The sequence below is a fragment of the Myotis lucifugus genome, unplaced genomic scaffold (genome assembly GCF_000147115.1).
Source record: "Myotis lucifugus unplaced genomic scaffold, Myoluc2.0 scaffold_206, whole genome shotgun sequence".
Classification (NCBI taxonomy): Eukaryota; Metazoa; Chordata; class Mammalia; order Chiroptera; family Vespertilionidae; genus Myotis; species Myotis lucifugus.
In genome coordinates, this window is record NW_005871254.1 from 651,013 (window position 1) to 670,506 (window position 19,494).

Below are 19,494 nucleotides of genomic sequence, written 5' to 3' on the forward strand. Positions count from 1 at the left end.
GGGAGCGTGAAGGCTCCCCGGGGTCCGGGCGATCTGAGGTCCCGTGGAGGCTGGGCCCTGCCCTGGCGGGGCGGGGCGGGGCGGACGGGCCTCACCATTGGCCAGAGCGGCGAGGGGCGGGGAGAGGCGGCCAGACGACCGAACCCGGGAGGCCTGGGGCAGTGGGCGCCCAGGACGCGGCGCGGGGTCGGCGAGGGCACAGCTCTGCCAGCGATCTCCGGTCTGCGCCGCGGGAGGACGGTGAGTGACACGTGGGCAGGAGAGTTCGGGGCGTCCGGCTCGCACTGACACCCCCCGCCCCCGAGGCTGCCCCCAGCCGTGAGCGCCGGCGCCTGGGCACCGATGCCCGCGGCTGCCGCAAGCAGGGTCTCCTCCCTCCGCCAGCCTGGCTCCTCCAGAGCCCGTGGACCAGAGCGGAGTTGGGAGTGGGCATTGCGCCAGGCGCATCCTCCACGGGGAGGGCACTGTAGGGGCTAAAGTCTGAGCACGACAGGTGACGCAACCGCAGCTGCACCTGCCGCGCTGGCTCTCTCCTGAGCCAGTTTCTTAGACGCATTGATCTTAGAGTTGGGGACGAGGCTCCAGGCGCCTCTGGCACAAGCCTCTGATTTCACACATGGAAACCCATCCGTCGCCAAGATAATAGCAGAAGGAGGGGCTTGCCCCACAATCGCTATTGATAGAGGATTTGCCTTGTTCCCTGACCTGTGCTAAGTAAGGGGTTTAGCATAGTATGCCCTCTACTTCTTACAGCCCCAGTACTTTCATTAAACCCATTTCCAGATGAGAAAACTGATGTTCAAAGACTTGTGGAATTATCCAGTTTTACCCAGATGAGTCGGTAGTGGAGTCAGGATTCGAACCCAGGCTTTATTGTGCCAGGTCCCATTCGTTTCGCCCACTAATGTCAGAGCTCACTCTGCTCTCCCCCTGCTCCCGACTCTCAGGCCTATGCTTCCGCCTGTGAGATGCCTCCGTGTTTTCACTCTGCACAGCCCTGTTTGCCTGTCCCACTGGGCATGAATACCGGGCAGGGCCAGTGCGGTCTGAACACACTGTAAGGAGAGCTTCACAGAAGAGTTAAATCAGGTCACCGCAAACAAAGCGGCAGTTCTGTCGTTTGAATCCGAGCAGGTTAGACTACACGGCCAGGCACTTGTGCTTGCAGAAGAGACCCTCCCCGACTACTTTATAGTTTCACCGTGTACCACACAGTCAAGAGGTGCTGCCAGAGCCCTGGTTAAAAAAAAAGAAAGAAAGAAAAGTAAATGAATTGGTAGAACTAACAGGTACATGGAGGTCTGCCTGCCTCCTACTCCCCTGTGTCATTCCTGAGCTGCTGCTGGCACCAGGACGGGAGATACTAGGGAGAAGGAGGGATGAAGGAGGGGGCTAGAGGGAAGAGGAAGGGGAAGGAAAGGGAGAGAAGAGAAAAGGGAACATGTTAAACTGAGGTCAAAACATTGCCTGCTGGGAGTAGTAATGGGTGTGTTTCAGGGCTTTGTCAGTGTTTACGTCTGTTTTCATTCGTTCTCGTGGTTCTCTCCGTGTGTAGTGCTGGTGGCTCGACTTGACAATGAAAATGAGGGGGAGGCCACAGATTACAGTGTCAGTGTGAACGGTGGGAGGTGGGGTTGTAGTTCCACCCTGAGACCCAGCTGGTAGCCTAGAGGTCAAGAACAGTGAAGGGCCAGGGTCCTCCTGGGTCAGGGCAGCTAGACAACGACTCATAACAAAGAACATGAATGGAGCAGCGCCATCGCAGTCAGATGCTGTACAGGCAAAGCCTCACAGGGGAGACCCTGGCTCCGGGGTCGACCAGAAAGCCCTCTGAGTGCACCTCTGGGGGCCAGGCCAGGTTTTGAGAGCAAACTTGGTCATATGTCCTCACTCACAGCCGCTCCTCCCGGGAGGACTGCCATCCTCTTTCGGTCCCACATTCCCATCTCCAGAGCCTCGCAGTCTCTCCAGAGGCCCTGGCCCTTACGACCTGTAACGGGAGCTCCTGTTGATCACATGTGAGCTCATGTGAGGCGCAGCTCACATGTCTCCTCACTCACCTTCACAGCCAGTGATTCAACTAATGAGGAACCTAAGGCTGAGGAGGGAAGGGACTCGCCTAAGGTCACGCAGCTCCAGAGTCACGGAGCAGAGCTTGAAACCCAGATCCTTGGGAAGGCTGGGGGTTATCCCAGCGCACGGTGCTTTGAAGAAAATACTTTGAAATTGCTTTAAAGTAAAATAAAGTCAAATAGGAAGTGGCTGCACTTCCCAAAGCCTCTGCAGTGTTCTCACTCTTGTTGAAGGGGAACTTGCAGATTGCTCAGTCTCCTAGCCATCTGACCTCCTTCCCGGGATGTACTGCTGAGGGGGAGATGGACAGCCCCCTCTCTTTGCCCTGCCTGACCTTGCGGGTGGGTGGAGTGTCATGAGGCCTGTGGCCCCCGAAGTGGAAAGAGCCCTGAGGACACTCTAGACCAGCTGCCAGGACAGTCCCAGCTAACCCAAGGCCCAAGAGATGGCACAACACGCTGAAGTCACTAAGCTGATTCTCCAGCAAAACTCCCACCCAGACTCCTCTCCACGACACCCCTGCTTCCTGTCTTTTGCTGCGACACGTTTCAGCAGAAGTTCTTAACCGGGATCTGAGGAGCTCCTTGACCCCCTGCAGTGGTGTGCAAATTCAGTGTGTGCACAGGCGTGTGCGTGCACACAGATGCGCACACAGATGCGCACACACACATCTTCCTGGGGATCATGTGCTAAACTCTCCAGACTCCAAAGGGTTCCGTGACCCAGAAGTTTTAAAGCACAACATGCCTCACAGGGAGCCAGCCCGGAGCTGCAATGGACCTCAGGCCTGGCACAGTGGGTGGCACGGGCGGAGGCAGCTGTGGAGAGCACCCAGTACAGCCTGGCACAGTGGGCACTGAGCCCGCAAAGAGGCCGCACTCCTGCTCCAGGCCTCAGTGGTCCTTCTGAGCATCTCTTTGGTCCAAAAAGCACAGCTGAGAGGATTCCTGTTCCCCTATCCCCCTTCATAGGAGAGGAGAGCCCAGGTTGGGGGAGGGTCCCGGGGGCCGGGGGTGTGCAGACGGGAGGGAGAGCAGGAGGACTGTAGGCAGCTGTGTGGCCCAGCCTGCCGTGCCTTGGAAGCAAGGCCAGAATGGGCTCAGGGAGACCTGTCAGTGGGACCCGGGACCGCACAGTGGGGAGGGTGTATAGTAAAGGTCAGCCCGGGGAAGGTGGGGATGGAGGTGCTGGTGGCTCTGCGGCCACCTCTCCTGCTGGGCAGTGTCCTCCCAGGCCTTCCTAGACATCGGCACTGGGGCAGGGAGGTCTGTGGCTGAGCCACAGGGAGTGGGAGGGGTAGCACTGGGGAGAGGGGGGAGAAGAGCAGCTTGGAAGCTGGTGGGATCTGCAGCTGCTGAGCTGTTGCCTATCATCCACATCCCAACAGCTGGCTTTCTCTGCCAAAATGTGTCGCTGAGGAGCAGCCTCTGTCCAGCCAGACCCTCTGCAGGCAGCTGGTGCCAGCACCTTCCTGGCCTAGCTCCTGCCACTTGCCGGCCAGCAGGTGCCAGGGAGGCCCGTTTACAGGGCATTGTTTTCCATGTCTTCCTGCTGGCCCTGCCTGGAAGCGGGAATGCCCAGCAGTGTCCCCGCACCTGCCCTCCCTCGGAGCCGCCTTTCCTCCTAGTGAGAGCAGCCCGGGCCCCACGTGCTCTGTCCTTCCGGTTCCCCCGTCACTTCTGTTGCATACAGTGGGGCCTTGACTTACGAGTTTAATTCGTTCTGTGACGGAGCTCGTAACTCAAATTACTCGAAAGTCAAATCATAAAGTGAGACACGTGATGCTGGGCTAATGTTGTGGCGTTCACTGTGATGTTCGCTACGCCAACTAGCGGTGGGGTATCTGAAGCTGGCTCGTAACCCGAATTTTAGCTTGCAACTCAAAGCAAAAAATCGAAAAACTCGTTAGTCGGGACACTCGTAAGTCAAGGCCCCACTGTATTTGATTTTAATCAGGCCTAAATAAGAAGGTAAAAATCGTAATGTTTTAAATGTTAGAACAGAGGCTACCAAGCTTTCAGATTGCCCAGACGTCCTTGAGACAGTTTAATGTGGATACTGACACATTTTCCATTTTGCCAGGTAAGGACCGCAGTGACCAGCTTTTGTGCCGTTATTTTACGAGAGGGGGCATTGTAGACCGAGGAGCAGGCAGCTCGCAGCCTGGAGTAAAAGGCTTTCAGGTGCATTCGTTTGGCTTTGTGATATTGCCCCTGCATTAGCCTTCGTTTGCTCCTCTGCCTGGGCTGTAGTGGGACCTGAAGAGCCACAGAGCTCGTGGCCCCCAAAGAGGAAAGATGGGCCAAGCCTAGCAGTTGGAAAGGCTTCAGTGCCCTTTGTCCCAAACCAGAGGCCAGGGACAATAGCAGGGCGGGCTGTGGTGCTGGCTGCCGCCAGCAGCCCCTGCTCAGGGCCCAGCAGCCACTGAAGTGGAAAGCTGAAACAATTCCCTGCCTGTGCCCAGCGGGTGGCACACTCCCGCCCCTCCTCGGGGGCAGGGAACCCTGGCTGAAGCTGGGCCTTGGGTTGAGGATGGGAGTCTCTAACTGGGAAGCCAGCCCAGAGGCCTCCATGCCCTGGGGCTGGGGGAGGGGAGCAGACAGGCACAAAGAAGGCTGGGCTCCCTGAGCTGGGGGTTGGCCTTCCCAGCTGCATCTGTCACTCTGCAGTTTCCAGGCTGTGCCCGAGTGAGAGGCAGGCCAGCCCAGCGCATCGCCCCAGTCCTGCTTCAACCAAGGCACTGTAATCTATTCAAGCATGTCAAACTGGTGGCCAGTGGACGAAGCATGGGGCCCGCCATCTGCGAGTTTGACATGCTTGATCCATCTGTATACTGGGCTTCTGCCTTGGTTTTATTTAAAGATACAATTGTGCTTTTTTTTTTTTTTTTTTTTAATAAAAGATTGAACAGCACTCCGTAGAGATTCTCTAGGGCCGGCCAAATGCACCAGGAGAGGGAGAGTTCAAGGGGCAGTTTCCAGAACATGTCCAGAGGGAGGAAAATCCCATTCGCTTTCTTGCTGGGGTGCGTGTTCGCTCTCTCTCTCCCTGAAGCTCGCATTCAGGGATCTCTGGGACACCCCTGAGGTATACGTACCACTCAGCACACTGGGATCATTACAGTGAATGAAAAGCTCCCACCCTTCAGTCTGGTGAGCGACACACACGCACAGTGCACGGATTCGAAGTGGAACTTGGGAGTGACCCCAGAGCTCAGGGCTGGAACTCAGGAGCAGGGATGTGGCCTGCTGGGGGTGGAGGGTTGGGACAGGTGGAACCAGAGAGACCATGTGATTTGCTTGGGGCCGCACAGCGGGTGAGCGCCAGGGGACACAGAAATGGGTGCTCTCTCAGAGGAGAGGCCGCTTCTCCGTGGGGCCACGGTGCCCGCCCCGAGGGCTGGAGGCCCAGCCGGGCACGTTGGAAGAGCCCCCTTTGCTGGCGGCCCTTCATTGCCTCCCCAGCCTTGCTCACCTCCCGCCCTCACCTGAGATGGCACCTCATCCTGCCCCGCCAAGCTCAGCGGTGTACCCTTTGCCCCTTTTCCCCTTCATTTCACCACTGCAATCCAGGGCCCTCCTCCCTCCTTCGGACTCCTTCCCCTCGCAGCTCCCCCGCTGATGCTCCCGCCTCCACCCGGAGACCCTCAGCACCTTAGCCACATCCTTTGAATTAGGCTCTCGGGGGCAAAACACCCCTGAAGGCCAGTGTGGGAAGACCTGACAGAGAAGACTATAGACTCCCAGAGCTGGGGGTGGCCTTCCCAGCTGCATCTGTCACTCTGTGGTTTCTAGGCTGTGCCTGAGTGACAGGCCAGCCGCAGTCCTGCACAGGGCATGCCCCTGGACGGGGCTCCCCGCCACCCACCTCGCTGTCAATAACAGCAGCCCCTTCACCTGATTTGGTCTACATGTTCCATTTAGACCAGTGGTTCTCAGCCTTGGCTGCACATTAGAATCACCTGGGAAACTTTTTAAAATCCTGATTTCTGGGCCTCACCCTCCGGAAATTCTGTTTCTTTGTTATGGGGTGGGGCCACAACATTAGTAACAAAGACACAGAATTTCCGGAGGATGAGGCCCAGAAATCAGGATGTGCAGCCAAGGTTGAGAACCACTGATTTAGACAGAGTTCTTCATTGAGTTCATTTCTACCCATCAAAGGTCAGTGTTTCCATTGTACAGATGGGAAAATAAAGGCTCAGCGAAAAGGACATGCAACTGCAGGCACCTGGGTCTTTAGCAGCTCCCAGCCCAGCGCTCGGTAGAAAACACCTGCTAGTAGCTGGTCGCTGCTTGCCTTACAGAGAAACCCACTTGTAAGTGTTCCTGCTGCGTAGAGTATTCCCATAAAATGGGCGTATTCCCCACATGCTGTGGGAAAAGGAAAGTGTTGTACCCTGAATCAGAAGTCACAGGCTGGGGCCCCACCAAGGGCCTGTCTGGCAGCGTGTTTTGCTGGCTGTTTTATTGTTGCCTCGGTGTGCACTCGCCCGTGGGAATAGGTACTGCACAGGCTGGTACAGTCAGGCTGGTCTGCGTCACACGGCACCCACAGATCCTTGGCATTCCAGGGCTCTCACAGCAGAGGTGGGTTCTCTTTGCCAGCCCGTGTCCACTGTGGGCTGCAGAGGATTCTGGTCCACAGAGGCACTCACGGACCCAGGCTGCCCTTCAGGGAGATGCACCAGTTGGGACAGGAGAGCTGCAAGGCTGCAGTGGTCACATGAGCTGGCCTGGGAGTGACACACACACTTCTGTCTGCAGAGTTAGTCACCTGGGCCCACAGCTGAGAATAAGAGCTGTCACATGGCCACAGGGCAGGCACTGTCTTCCCAGCCGCCGTGTTTAAACAGGGAGATGCAGCCAATAAAAGTCCGGATCTCTGCCCTGGCTGGTGGCTCAGTTGGCTGGAGCACTGTCCCGTACACCAAAAGGTTGCTGTTAAATCCCAGTCAGGGCACATACCTAGGTTGTGGGTTCCATCCCTGGTCAGGGCATGTACAGGAGGCAAGCGATTGATGTTTCTCTCATATCAGTCTCTCTCCCCCTCCCTCCCTCCTTCTCTCCCTCCTCCCTCCTTCCCTCCCTTTCTCTCTCTCCAAAATCAATAAATATATACCCGGGTGAGGATTTTTTTTAAATCCAGTTTTCTGGCGTCCCATGAAACACCAGAAGAGCTGCCCCTCTAGAGAAGGAAAGCGTCCCAGCTCCCTGTGGGCCCAGGGACCAGTGTCTGCGGAGTCCCCTCCCTGACTCGGACTTCCATGGGTTTCATTCCAGCTGCATGTGCACGGCTCTGGGACAGTTGGCTTTGGGTCCCCGTGTGGCTTCTTGTCATTTACCAGCCCTGGAACCTCCTGCAACGCGCCAGGCTGGTGTTCCCTGCGGGGAAATGGGTGGTGAGGCAGCACCACAGAGTCCCTGAGGCAGTGCTCCTCCTCTTGGGGTGGGGGGTGCAGGGGGGCTCCTGCGGGGTAGCAGAGCGGGAGCCTGGAGTAGGAGCAGGCCCAGGCCCAGGGGTGCTAACATCGGGGTACAGAACGGGGAGGAGACCGCACTCTGAGTAGAGGACAGCACCACAAAGCCCAAATGGAGGGAAGGGCACCGAGCCCTTCGGGGGCTGTGGGCAGCTCAGGAGGCTGGAGTCCGAGCAGGGAGCGGGAGAGAGCAGGGAAAGAGGAAGGCGGGAGAAGAGCCACCCTGTTAGCTCTGGGTAAACACCGCCCTTCCGGTAATGTGGCTGCAAGGCATCCCTGTGCCGTGAGCCACAGGACAGTGTGAGGGAGAGCCAGCCACCAGCCTGACCCGGCTCAGCTGCGCCAGCTTCTGTGTGGGCAGGATTTGAGGAAGGACCCTGAGGCAGGGCCTGGCGGTCACTTTTTCCGCGGGAGAGCTGAGGGGCTGAGGAACTGAAACCCTCTTTTGAAATGGGCCTAGAGTGCAGCAGGAGGTCCCTCACCCTGTGCCCACGGGTAGGGCCTGTGCTGGTTACAGCGGGGGCCTGCCCTCCAGGAGCCGGACTTCTTCCAGCTGAGACTTGACTCACTGCACAGGCAGAGGAGGTATTTATAGGACGATCCTGGGGTCGCTGGGAGGCCCACCTCCTTCAAATATTTCCCTTTCTCCATACCTACCATGTGTCCCTGCCCCCCAAATCAAGCTCTCCTGCCAGCACAGAGGCCCTGCCATCTGTGAGTGGTGTCCAGCGAGCAGGGAGGGCGTGCGCGAAAGGTCAGTCGCGCCCAAGGGACAGAGCACTCCACTCCCAGGATTAACTGAACAGCAGAGGTGTCTGTGCCACCGCCCAGGATAACTTAACCCCTTGGACTCCCGGCTGCAACATGAGAAAAGGGAGGAGGAGGCAGGGTCAAGGGTGGGAGTGTATTTTGAGGTGTGGCTCACTGCTTACTACAAGGAGGCCCTTGATAGGAGAGTCCTCCCAGGGTGGCGTGGAGAGAGTTGAAGTAGGAACCATGTGGGAGATGCCAGTTCAACAGAGAACGCCCCAGTGGAGTGACCCTCCCACAGAGGTGGGGACTGCGAGAAGCTCCCAGACCTCCCCGGGCTGAGTGGGGAGAGAGATAGGTAGTTTCCTGTGTGAACCCACTATCCCCTGGAGGGCGGGTTACCCCACTGTATAGACGAGAAAGGATGGTCAGAGGTGCCAAACACACTCCCGGAGTCTGGAGGCTGTGCTAGACAAAAGGATAGATTCATTCCAGGGTCTTGGAGTTTACAAACTGGAAAAACAGCGAGGCAAAACCCAGGAGTGTTTCAAAGAAGGAAGAAAAGTTAAAAGTTCTTGTAGAAAAAGTGCATTCTTGGCCATTATCAGGCCTGCATTCTTGCCCCGGGGATCGCTCCAGGAGGGTCACCAGAGGTATGTCAGGTGATCGGAACAGGGTGCAAGGAGGCCTGGTCACGTCCAGGGGTCTGGATAACAGCTCTCAGGTGGGTGGATCCGAGTCCTCAGGGGGTAATTAGAGGCTCACCTGGAGGCCCAGATGTATATCCAGGCACTGATGAAAGACTGGAAAGTTCAAGAAGTTTCAGTTCCCAGGCGAGGTAGAAAGGGGATGGAGTCTTTCCTGTGCCTCAGCTGCATAGTGTGAACAGTTTTAGCAGCTTATATAGTCCCTTCTTCACTCTTTCCTCTGGGGTGTGAGTCACTGTTCAAGATCAACGCAGAAAGGGCTAAAGGACAGAATCTGGGCGCTAAGTGCTGTGTTCACAGTGGCCTTGCTGTTTCTTCGCTGGGCATCTTGGGCAAAGTCCTTGCCTTCTGACCCCGTTTTCTCACCCACAAAATGGGAACATTTACCTCATAGTGTTGTGAGGAGTAAATGAATTACAGTAAGCCCTCACAATGCTGGCAATAGCTTCTGTGACTTCAAGTGCAATGACATCTAAAGAAACCGGTTTTATAATAGGCTGAATGATATGCGGGAGTTAAGTTCCTGCAGCATCTAAGCAACATGGTGACAAAACAGCTGCAATTCATAGAAAATGCTCACCGCAGTCTGTGGCAAGTAGTGAGCATGGTACCTGTCAGCCCGTCCCTCGGCAGCTGGCCGGGGCGCAGACTCCAGGGGCAGCCCAGTCCTGCCCTGGGCTCAGCGGGAACGGAGGAGACAGGCCCAGGCTACTTTGGAAGTTTGGAGGAGTAATCGGGACAGAAACATTATTCATGGTGTCCCAGGGAGGGAAGGAAGCACCTGTCCTGAAACATTTAGGAGATTGATCCTGACTCCTAGGGATTGTGGAGAGGTTGGGGGAGCGGGGCTGATAGAGCTGGCAACTGCTGACTCGGCAGTTCTGAGCTTGGCCCACCAGGGGGCGCTTGGCTGACACATGTAGGTGTGGAACCCGCTTAAGTCCACTGGGCCTGACCTTCCGCTTCCGCTGGCCGTCCTGTGCCAGGGAGTGGGAGGGAGGGGATGCAGGATTGGGAGGATGGAGGTGGGAGGTGAGGCCAGGCAGCCGGCTCTGGGTGCCGCACTGGCCAGCTCTTCCCATTCACCTGTGTGTGTGCCCTTCCTGGTCTTGCTGGCAGGTAGCTTCCGGGTCTGCAGACAGGAGGAGAAGATGAAGGAAGATTGTGCACCCAGTTCTCACGTGCCCATCAGCGACAGCAAATCCATTCTGAAGTAAGCCTGTGTGTGCGGGGAGGGGTGCATGCCTGAGGTCTCCATGGGCAGCCTTTGGGTGGAAGGGTCCCTAGATGGGAGGTGTGCCTGCCCCAGGGACAGTGATGGGGGCCTGTCCTGGTCTTGGTTGTCTTTGGAGATGGAGGATCTCTTCAGGGTGTGGCTTTGACGCCTGCCCCCTCTGGCCCACAAAAGCAGGAAAGCCCCAGAGTGCCCACTGTGACTCTGCAGAAATGGTATTTATTTAAAAGCTAGAGCAATGCTGAAAAACAAATAAACCAACAAAAATAACTAGAGCAATACTAACATTCTTATTGTTGTGTTAAACAGTTAAGGAAAAAACCCTCAAAATTGGTTTTGAGTTTTTACTGAAGAAAGTGTATTTTATTGACATAACTAGAGGCCTGGTGCACGAAATTTGTGCATAGGTAGGGTCCCTAGGCCTGGCCAGTGATCAGGACCAATCAGGGCCTTCCGGCTGCTGGCTGGGGCCTTCCTTCATTCCATGCTGCCTCCTGGTGGCCAGTGCACATCATAGCGAGTGATTGAACTCCCAGCCTCCCGGTTGAACTCCCAAGGGGTCACTTTCTATATTAGCCTTTTATATATATACATCGTAGATCATTTTTAGCTTTGCTTATTTTTATTTTAGGATACTCTTTAAATGTTTATTTTAGGATACTTTTTAAATGTTTAGGATACTTTTTAAAATTTATTTCTGAACTAAAGAAAAGTATAGTTGTGATTTTATCTTGCTCTTTGAGTTCTGAGTCTAAACATTGTCTACTTTGGGCAGCTCCTACCTGCCGTCCCGCGGGGTGGGCTAGCTTTTGTGGAGACAGCGCCCTGGGTCCTCCTGCTACAGACCCTGAGAGCAGACGGCATTCCCTTGTATCACTCCCAGTGCTACCCATACCATCATTTTCTTATTTACATTTTATCATAAGAACAATATTAGATATCATTTTGGGAAAAGTCATAATCGCCATAACATGATTAATTTCATATATGTGTGTGTGGAGGGGGTGTATATCCTAATAATTTTGTGTTTAGCGTTTACACACTTATAAGCCCAGTGAACATGCGACATCGAATGCTGCTTCGTTGATGCCATGAAGTTGTAAATCACTTCCCCTGTCAGTTACGTCATCCCCACCTTGCAGAGTGGGTGCTGCTCACCCACAGCTCGGGGTTGTTGCAGTGCCACTGCTGGCGCTGCCTGAAGAAGATATAGGGCAGCCGGTCCAGGAGGGAGCCGCCAGCAAGTGTGGCCGCCCAGCACGGCCCTGTGGCCGCCCAGCACGGCCCTGTGGCTGCCCAGCACGGCCCTGTGGCAGGAGGGGCGAAGTTAATGTAAAAGATGCTCCAGGTGGCAAACACTTCTTACAAAATAAAATAATGAGCAAGGTCTCATTAATATTTTTATATAGGTGACATGCTGACATGATAATATTTTAGATATACTGGGTTCAATAAAGGGTGTTATTAACACATTGCGGACGGACACGAGAATTCTCGTGTTTCCTGTTATTTCACAGTGTTTTGCAAAATATCACATTTTAAAAAGATATTAGCTTGTAAGAACATGTAATAAATAACTTCAAAATGCAAAGGGTATTTAATTTTAAAGTGTGCCTTTAACATTTATGTAAAATGTTTTTTGTACTCATTCAATAGAAACTTATCTGGCCACTGGCTAAAGTTAGCAATAAAACTACTGGTCCGCAGTGTGTTTACACCTAATTTCACCTGTTTTATTTTTCTCTTGTATTGTGGCTACTACAGATGTGACTCGCCTAAATGTGACTCACATGTTGTATCTGTTGGAGGGTGCTGCCCTGCAGAGCCCAGCTCGGGCACAGGCAGCTGTCGTTGTCTTCTCTCTGCCACACCAGCCAAGCAGTGTGGTTTCCCTTTGATTCTGGGGAGGAAACATGTGGGCTCAGTGGCCTCCCTGTGCCTTCAGGGTCTCACTCACTGCTGTCACCTTCATTCCGTGGTCATGCCTCCAGGAGGTCAGGATGGGAAAGAGGCCGGTCGCCCTCCTGGCGCCCACACAGCAGCCATGCTGGGCCCTGGTAGGCAGTAATGTGCGGGAAAGCTGGAGTCTTCAAAATGTCAATAATCTGAGCCCCAGGGATTTACTTGAGGAAGTGACTCAGAAGTAAAGTACAGGGAGGCTGTCAGGAACTTTTGTCCACGATAGTGGACGTGTGCAAACACCCTCGCTGTACAATGATGGGGTCCATCTGTGAGTTTTCACTTCCCTCTAAGTCCCACCCCTACGCCTTCCATGAGGGCTGGGATGTGAAACCCTCAAGAAGACTGAAGGGCGCGTGTCCAGTAGCAGTCTGGTCTCTTAACCAGTTATGCGTGGCCAGAAAGATGTGTGCTGTTGTGCCCATTCTACAGATGAGGAAACTGAGGCCAAGGAGGACAAACACCTTGTCCGAGGTCTGCCCACTCAGGATGCACGTGTCCCTCCCTTCTCAGGTCGGAGCTCTTAAACCTGCTGAAAACCTACAACTGTTACCATGAGGGCAAGAGCTTTCAGCTGAGACACCGAGAGGTAAGGCCTGGTTCTCTTCTTTATTCGGAGCCACCATTTATCTGCCATTTGCAGAAGACAGCCCCAGTTTACACCTATTTTCCAGGGTAATTATTAAGCCGGTGTCCCTCACTCTCGGAAGTGGCCCCACTTGGATAAAGAATTATAAAGTCACCCATCCTCTGAGTGGGGCACCAGGTGGCAGCAGCCAGGATCTCTCCTTGAGGCCCCTGTCAGGGGTGCAGAGGGTCAGACTATCCCCGTGAGAATTCAGAGCCGGCGGGAGTCCTCCTGTGGGCCTTCTCCTTCCAGCTGGGACTCTTGTCGCGGTGAATTGCCAGGACATTGGAGTTTGAAATCTTTGAGACCAGCCATCCCACAGCACAACTGGGCTCAGCACGGGGCTCTGGCACAGGGCAATCGAGGCGTGAAAGGAGGTTACTCTGTCAATCAGAATCAGCAGAGGGAAGGGCTTAAAGGGAAAGGTGCTCCCAGGGCCAGGCAGGTCGGAAAGTGAAAGGCAGGGCTGGCGGAGGGCGTGGAGGGCGTGGAGGGCGTGGAGGGCAGAGAGCACCGGTCCCACCTGCAGCCGCTGCTGCCCACCCGTCAGGCCCATGGGCTGTGCAGGAGGGGGGACTGGCCCACTCAGACCCTTCCTGGTATTTCAAAGGAAGCTAGACATCTGGGATTCCATGTGGAATTTCCCAAACCTCGAAACCCCCAGTTTGTGAGCTCAACAGAGCGTGTCTGTAGGCCATACAGAGGCTGCGGCACCAGCAGACTCCGGGGAATGGCCAGCAGGGCCCAGGCTCGGGGGCCACTCACTAAGCAGATCAAGCAGAGGCCTGGCCCTCCCACCCTCTGAACCCTCAGGCTGTTCACCTGGGACCCAGGCTGGGGCACTGGCCCCACCTCGGTCTCACTCAATTTCCTTGTAAAGCCCCCTGGGGAGACTTACTGTGTAAGGTTTTATTGGGGGTTTCCACGGTTGAGACCGCGTGACTCCTGGACTCCTGGCCTGTCAGTGTCTGTAAGAGCCAGCAGCCTCGAGTCCCCTTCTGTTGCTGAGCACAGGATGGGCAGTTCACACCCCATCCACCCACAGACCCCTTCTCCAGGGGGCGGCCACTGCTCGTCCATCTTCATTCCCTTAAGCTGTTCAAACAGCCACGCATCCTCCTGCAGGTCCCAGACCAGAGGGTGAGCCCAGTGTCCGGGCAGCTGGGGGTCCTCTGTCAGTGCCACGAAGGAGGGCCAACTAAAACCCACCTGCCAGACCGAATTGCTGGGCCACCCGGATACCGGTCAGGCAGTGCCGGCTGCCTGTGATGGCCGGTGATGGCACACACTCGGAACCTGGGCCACCCCTGACACCTTGTTCCCCACCCTGCTCTGCCGAGGGCTCTTTCCCTCACGCTCTCCCTCTGCAGAGTGGCCTCTAGCACCTGTCCCACCAGCCACCTGCCCCAGCTGCTCACTGCGAGGGGCTCTGATCCCACGGCCCTGCAAAGTCTGGCCTCACTGTCTTGTCCTTACTCTAGTGCAGTGGTTCTCAACCTTCCTAATGCCACGACCCTTTAATACAGTTCCTCATGTTGTGGTGACCCCAACCATAAGATTATTTTGTTGCTACTTCATAACTGTAATTTTGCTACTGTTATGAATCGTAATATAAATATCTGATATGCAGGATGTATTTTCATTGTTACAAATTGAACATAATTAAAGCATAGTGATTAATCACAAAACAATATGTAATTATATATGTGTTTTCCAATGGTCTTAGGCGACCCCTGTGAAAGGGTCGTTCGACCCCCAAAGGGTAGCGACCCACAGGTTGGCGACCCACAGGTTGAGAACCGCTGCTCTAGTGGGAGCCCTGATGCCTGCCTGGTTCTGCAGCCCCCGGGCCAGGCAGTGTGGTCCTGGGCACAGGGGTTGGATGAGTAGCCACAGGCCGGGGGGGGTGGGGCTGAGCCCCGTGTGCTGGGCAGTGTGGACCTGCGCTGCTGAGTGAGGAGCGGGCCCTCTTCGGTTCTGGTGCTGGCAGCCGGGGCGCGGGCTCCGGCTGAGCCCTGGTCCTCAGCTCTGGGCCATTCAGGGATTGATCTAAGGTCCTGGGGGTTCCCACACCTGCAGCCTCACCTGGGAACTCGTTAGGACTGCAGTTCTTACCTCCGTCCTCCCCCAGGCCCGCTGTGAGAGAAGCTCTGCATCCCCCGTGTGTGGACAGGGCCCCCGGGCATCCTGAGGAAGGCCATTCTGAGACCACTGGTCTGAGCGCTTGGTGTTGGCACGTGGGATTCCCCGGGACAAACCCCTCCATAGGAACAGCTGTGTGGGGAGCAGGGCTGGGGAGCTGGGGGGCTGGGAACCTGTGCCCTGTGCTTGTGTGTGACCACGTCCACGTGGAGACATGGGGACTCGCAGTGGTGGCAGCCCCGGCGCTGGGAAGTTTACATGTTCCAGGGGGGTTTTCATGTTCCAGCCCTAAAACTCGTGTGAGGGTCTGACTTGATCTCCCTGGAGCCAGAGCGTACTTTTCGGGAACCTTCTGCAGCCTAAACCAAGGGGTGCCAGCCCGAGGGAGTGCGCCTCCGAAGGAGGTGACAGCCACCAAAAAGTGAGGCTGCAGGCATGGGAGGCCTGGGGTTCCGACCCTGGGACGCGTGGCTGGTTCCCGGGACACCACGTCCCCCCACCACCCAGCGGCCGGGCCTCTGCAGTTTGGGGTGCCCAGGTTACTCGTGGTTCAGGCCAGCGTCCCTGTGGGCATTGTAGGCCCTGAGGTCGGGCAGCCAGGCGCCAGGCACTTTGCCTCTTTTTATTTTCTGTAACACAGAGCTTTGCAACAAAGGAGCCACCATTTTCCAGACAAAGGGATGGAGGGTCCCACGCATAAGCCTCCAAGGCAGGTGACCCTGCAGAGCGCAAGGTGCTGGTGTGGCTTCGAGGCCTGAGCACAGGTGTTAATACAGCAACACCTTCGCCAGCATCGAGCAGGGACACCCACCTGAGCTGCCCTCCGGCCGCCGAGGGCTCAGCACCAGGTGCGCCTCCCAGGGCCATGGGGGCCCTGAAGAGACCCCTCCCTTTTGTCACCCGGCCTCCCCTGGAGCCCTGGCGGCCCCAGCGCTACTGTTGGGGCACCTTCTCCTCCACCGTCCCACCGGTGCATAGAACTTGGAGAGAGGAAGGTGTCAGTGGTCAGGGGCCGGGGGCCATGGCTGGGGCACGTGTTTGGAGAGCTGGGTGTGCGGGACTCCCACTGAGGAGGCCGTGGGACTAGGTTCCTCTGTGGGGAGCCTGGCCTTCGGGTCATTGTGCGACAGTGAAGAGCGGGAGCAGCTGGGAGCAGTCTGCCTTTAAAGGCAGCAGAGCATTCGCTGGCGTCTCCAGAGGAAAAGGGGCCCCACCTGTGGGGAAAGTCTTCACTAATGAGTGTGTGAGCCAGAGGCAGCAGGACCCCATGTCCCGGTGGGTGCTGTGTGGCCCCTCCAAGAGCTGTCCTCCCACCCAACCTTGTGTTCAGCTCTCATGGGCCCAACGCTCCCCCTGGTGGCCTGACCAGGCAGTGAGCCCAGTCCCCATCCTCCACCCCAAGCCACCTGCTCGGCCTGAGAAAGGCCGAGAGCGGCTTCTGACAGACCACTGGCCCCTGGGCGGGAGAGTTCCCTCCTGCCGCCGCCCTGGGTGCGACAGTGTGTCCTCCCTGCTCCGACCGTGGGTGGGAGGAGAGTGAGGCTCTACCGGCCCTCCCCCTCGAGGTCCTTCCCTTCCCCGAGGCTGTCTGTGCAGGAGGGTGGACGCTGCCTGCCAGAGCCCCTGCCCAGCCCTTCACTCTGGCTGTTATTCTGGCACCTTTTGAAAGTGCCATTAATTTCTTTAACATTGAGAGGTGTTCACAGAGGAGACCAGAGCCCTGGGTCCCCTCACCGCTGCCTGAGGCCCCCCCCCCCCAGCAGCGTGGCTCCTGAGCTGGGGGGACTGGCCAGGTCATCCTCCGACCCGCGTCCCTGCCACTTCGTAAAGGGGCTGAGTGAGGCTGAGCCCAGTGCACCCCCTGGGCCGGGCAGCCCTCGCGCCCCCTCCCAAGGGCGCTCTGAGTGACTGATACCGACATTTGTATGCGGTGCTTGCGACTCCATCTCCAAGGGGCTGTCCAGTCCCCCCTCCTCTCAGGGGTGAGGGCGGGTGCTGGTGTCCCCGCTGAAAAGATGGGGAACCTGAGAAATTGCTGGTCTGAAACTTTCTCTTTTGAATGTATGCTTTACATTCTGCCGCCCCACCGAACACATAAAAGAAGACAAAAAGATTTAAAAGTCCAAACCAATTTAAAGGGAGCTTTAAAAAAGGGAAGAGCCCCAGCCGGCTTGACTCAGTGGATAGAGCCTCGCCCTGGGGACCAAAGGGTCCCGGGTTCGAGGCCGCTCTCAGGCCTCGTTGCAGGCTCCTCCCCGGCCTGGGCCCTGCAGGAGGCAACCAATCAATGTGTTCTCACACATCGATGCTTCTCTCTGTCTTTCCCTCTCTCTTCCACTCTCCCTAAAAATCAATGGGAAAATATCCTCAGGTGAGGATTAACAACAACAACAAATTGTTTTTAAAGAAAGAAAGAAAAGAACGTTTGATGTCCACAGAGCGAGGAGGTAGGGGAGGTGAAGCAGACTGTGGGCTCGGCTGCAGCCCCGCTCCGTCCTTCTCTCCTCTCTGCCCCCGCCCCTGCCCGGCCAGCCAGCGCTGCCAGCCCAGGGAGCAGGTGGCCCGTTCTCGGGCCTGATCCTTTTGGTTCTCTGATGCCTCACCTGCCTCTCTGAGAAGGAAATCCTTCCTCACCCCTAGTCTTCACCTCACCTCCTTGCTTGCCCGATGCCTCGAGGAAACGGGGTTTTGCCTGTCTCTGGGGCTCCAGGAATGGCCCAGGCTGACATAGGCCTGAGGATATGTGGAGTGAGCCCTGCCCCCTGGACTTGTCTGAGAACAGGGTAGCCAGACAACACCCTGCACTTCACCCCCCACAGTTGAGGTCCCCTGGGTGGAGGCAGGCAGGGGTAGGGATGGGTGGAGGCAGGATCAGCTAATGCAGTCACTTGGCATCCGCAGGCTGAGCTGGTGCAGGTTCTGTCCTGGCCCTCAGTCTGGGGAAAACTCTCCTGATGATACAACAGGACTTGTAAGCTGGAGCCACTGAGGTACCCCCGATGCCGCCGTGACAGCGCCCCTGAAACAGTGGGGCTACTTGCTGAGACCACGTTTTCCCTTGGAGCTCATGGAACCTGGGCTCTGAAGCTGGGGCCAAGGGACTGACAGGAGCGCCCAGGGCCTCGCTCGGAAACCACTGGGGGGTGAGATCTCGCTTCTCCTCATCCCCCAACCTTGTTTCCCACACAGGCAGCAGCTGTGTATGGGCTCCAACATGTGCCCCATGACATGTGTGACTTTTATCTCATTTGCTCATCGGAGCAGCCAGGAGGCAGGTCCCAGGGATGGTCCCCTTCTGCCATGAGGAAACCGAGAAACTATCCAGTAACGGGCCCAAGTGGTCAGCAAGGAAGGAGCCATGTGCGTGGGACCCGCAGCACAACTTCCCGGGAGGGAGGCTGTCACTGCTCGGGGTAGGGTCCCAGAGCAGGCAGCCCCTCAGAAACTCGTTCCCTCCGAGGCCTGCAGGGGCAGTGCCCACCGCGGGGGAGGCAAAGTGGAGAGGTGATGCGGCCAGCTTGCTCTGTACAGAAGCCTTTATTGGGGAGGGGTCAGAGTTCATGGATCACCGGGAGGTGCAAATAGAGAGTTCTGAGAACGCTGCTGGGGCGCGAGCTTGGCGGTGGGGCTGCGGCCCGGATGGGTTGCCGGGAAGCACGGGAGCCCTGGTGCCAGTCCCTTAACTGTCCCACCGGACAGTGCCCTGGTGCCCTGGCATCATAGAGCTTCCCTCTGGGGCACCCCCCGGCCTTGGTGCTCTCCATCTCTCTGTGAGGACCCCAGGGGTCCGCAGAGGGACCAGTCCTCCTTGGCAGGTCCCTGCGTCGTGGCTGCTTTTCCTGGGACTGGCCGAAGAGCCAGTTCAGGGGGTCAGCCGTGTTTGGGGGCTGCTGGCTGCTGAAGGGAGTGGTGAAGTCCTGGAGGGACCCGGGGGAGCCGCTCTTCTCGCCGGCCCGGGCTTGCCAGGGGCGTCTGCTGGGCTGGGCCCTGGCTGCAGCCTCGGTCAGCGCTGAGGTGGGCTGCGCCAGCTGACAAATGGACCTCCTGTAGTCATCCAGGCTCGGGGAAGCCAGGGGGTCCTGCCTGGGCCCCCCAGGCAGCACCTCCTCCCAGCTCTCCCGGATTGTGGGCAGACGGGCCACAGAAAGCAGAAGCCGGGACCTCATGGCTGCCGACGGCTGGGAAGCAGCCACCTGTGGGGTGACAGAGAACTGGGGTGAGGGTCTGCCATGCCCCCCTGCCCCCGCCCCCCCCCACCCCCACGCCCCAGCTGAGGCTGCCTGTTTGAGTTTGCAGAGCCCCTCCTCTCAGCTAACGTTAAAGCCCATGCGAATAAGAGAACCCAGCCTAGGACTGCAGGCGGAGGGAACTAGGCTTAGAATCAGACTCTGCCCCTTCCTGACTCGGGGCCTTCGGCAGTGTCACCTCTCCAAGCCTCTACTTACTCGTCCATAAAACGGGTTGTAGGTACCTGCTTCCCGGGGGCGTATGGCATGACAATCACATGAGTGGCAGCTCCTGT

At 56.9% G+C, this 19,494-nt stretch overlaps 2 protein-coding genes across 2 annotated transcripts in view; one reads left to right on the forward strand and one right to left on the reverse strand.

Moving 5' to 3' along the window:
• The first annotated feature begins 149 nt into the window (after positions 1-149).
• Positions 150-19,494, forward strand: part of RASSF4 (Ras association domain family member 4) — a 28,014-nt gene continuing 8,669 nt past the window's right edge. The window contains exons 1-3 of the mRNA XM_014463299.2: positions 150-240; positions 10,129-10,222; positions 12,716-12,791. Coding sequence (XP_014318785.2) covers positions 10,161-10,222; positions 12,716-12,791 — 138 coding nt within the window. The 5' untranslated portion in view covers positions 150-240; positions 10,129-10,160. The remainder of the gene's footprint in view (positions 241-10,128; positions 10,223-12,715; positions 12,792-19,494) is intronic.
• Positions 18,491-19,494, reverse strand: part of DEPP1 (DEPP1, autophagy regulator) — a 1,456-nt gene continuing 452 nt past the window's right edge. Inside the window, exon 2 of the mRNA XM_006097540.2 lies at positions 18,491-19,165. Coding sequence (XP_006097602.1) covers positions 18,524-19,138 — 615 coding nt within the window. The 5' untranslated portion in view covers positions 19,139-19,165 and the 3' untranslated portion in view covers positions 18,491-18,523. The remainder of the gene's footprint in view (positions 19,166-19,494) is intronic.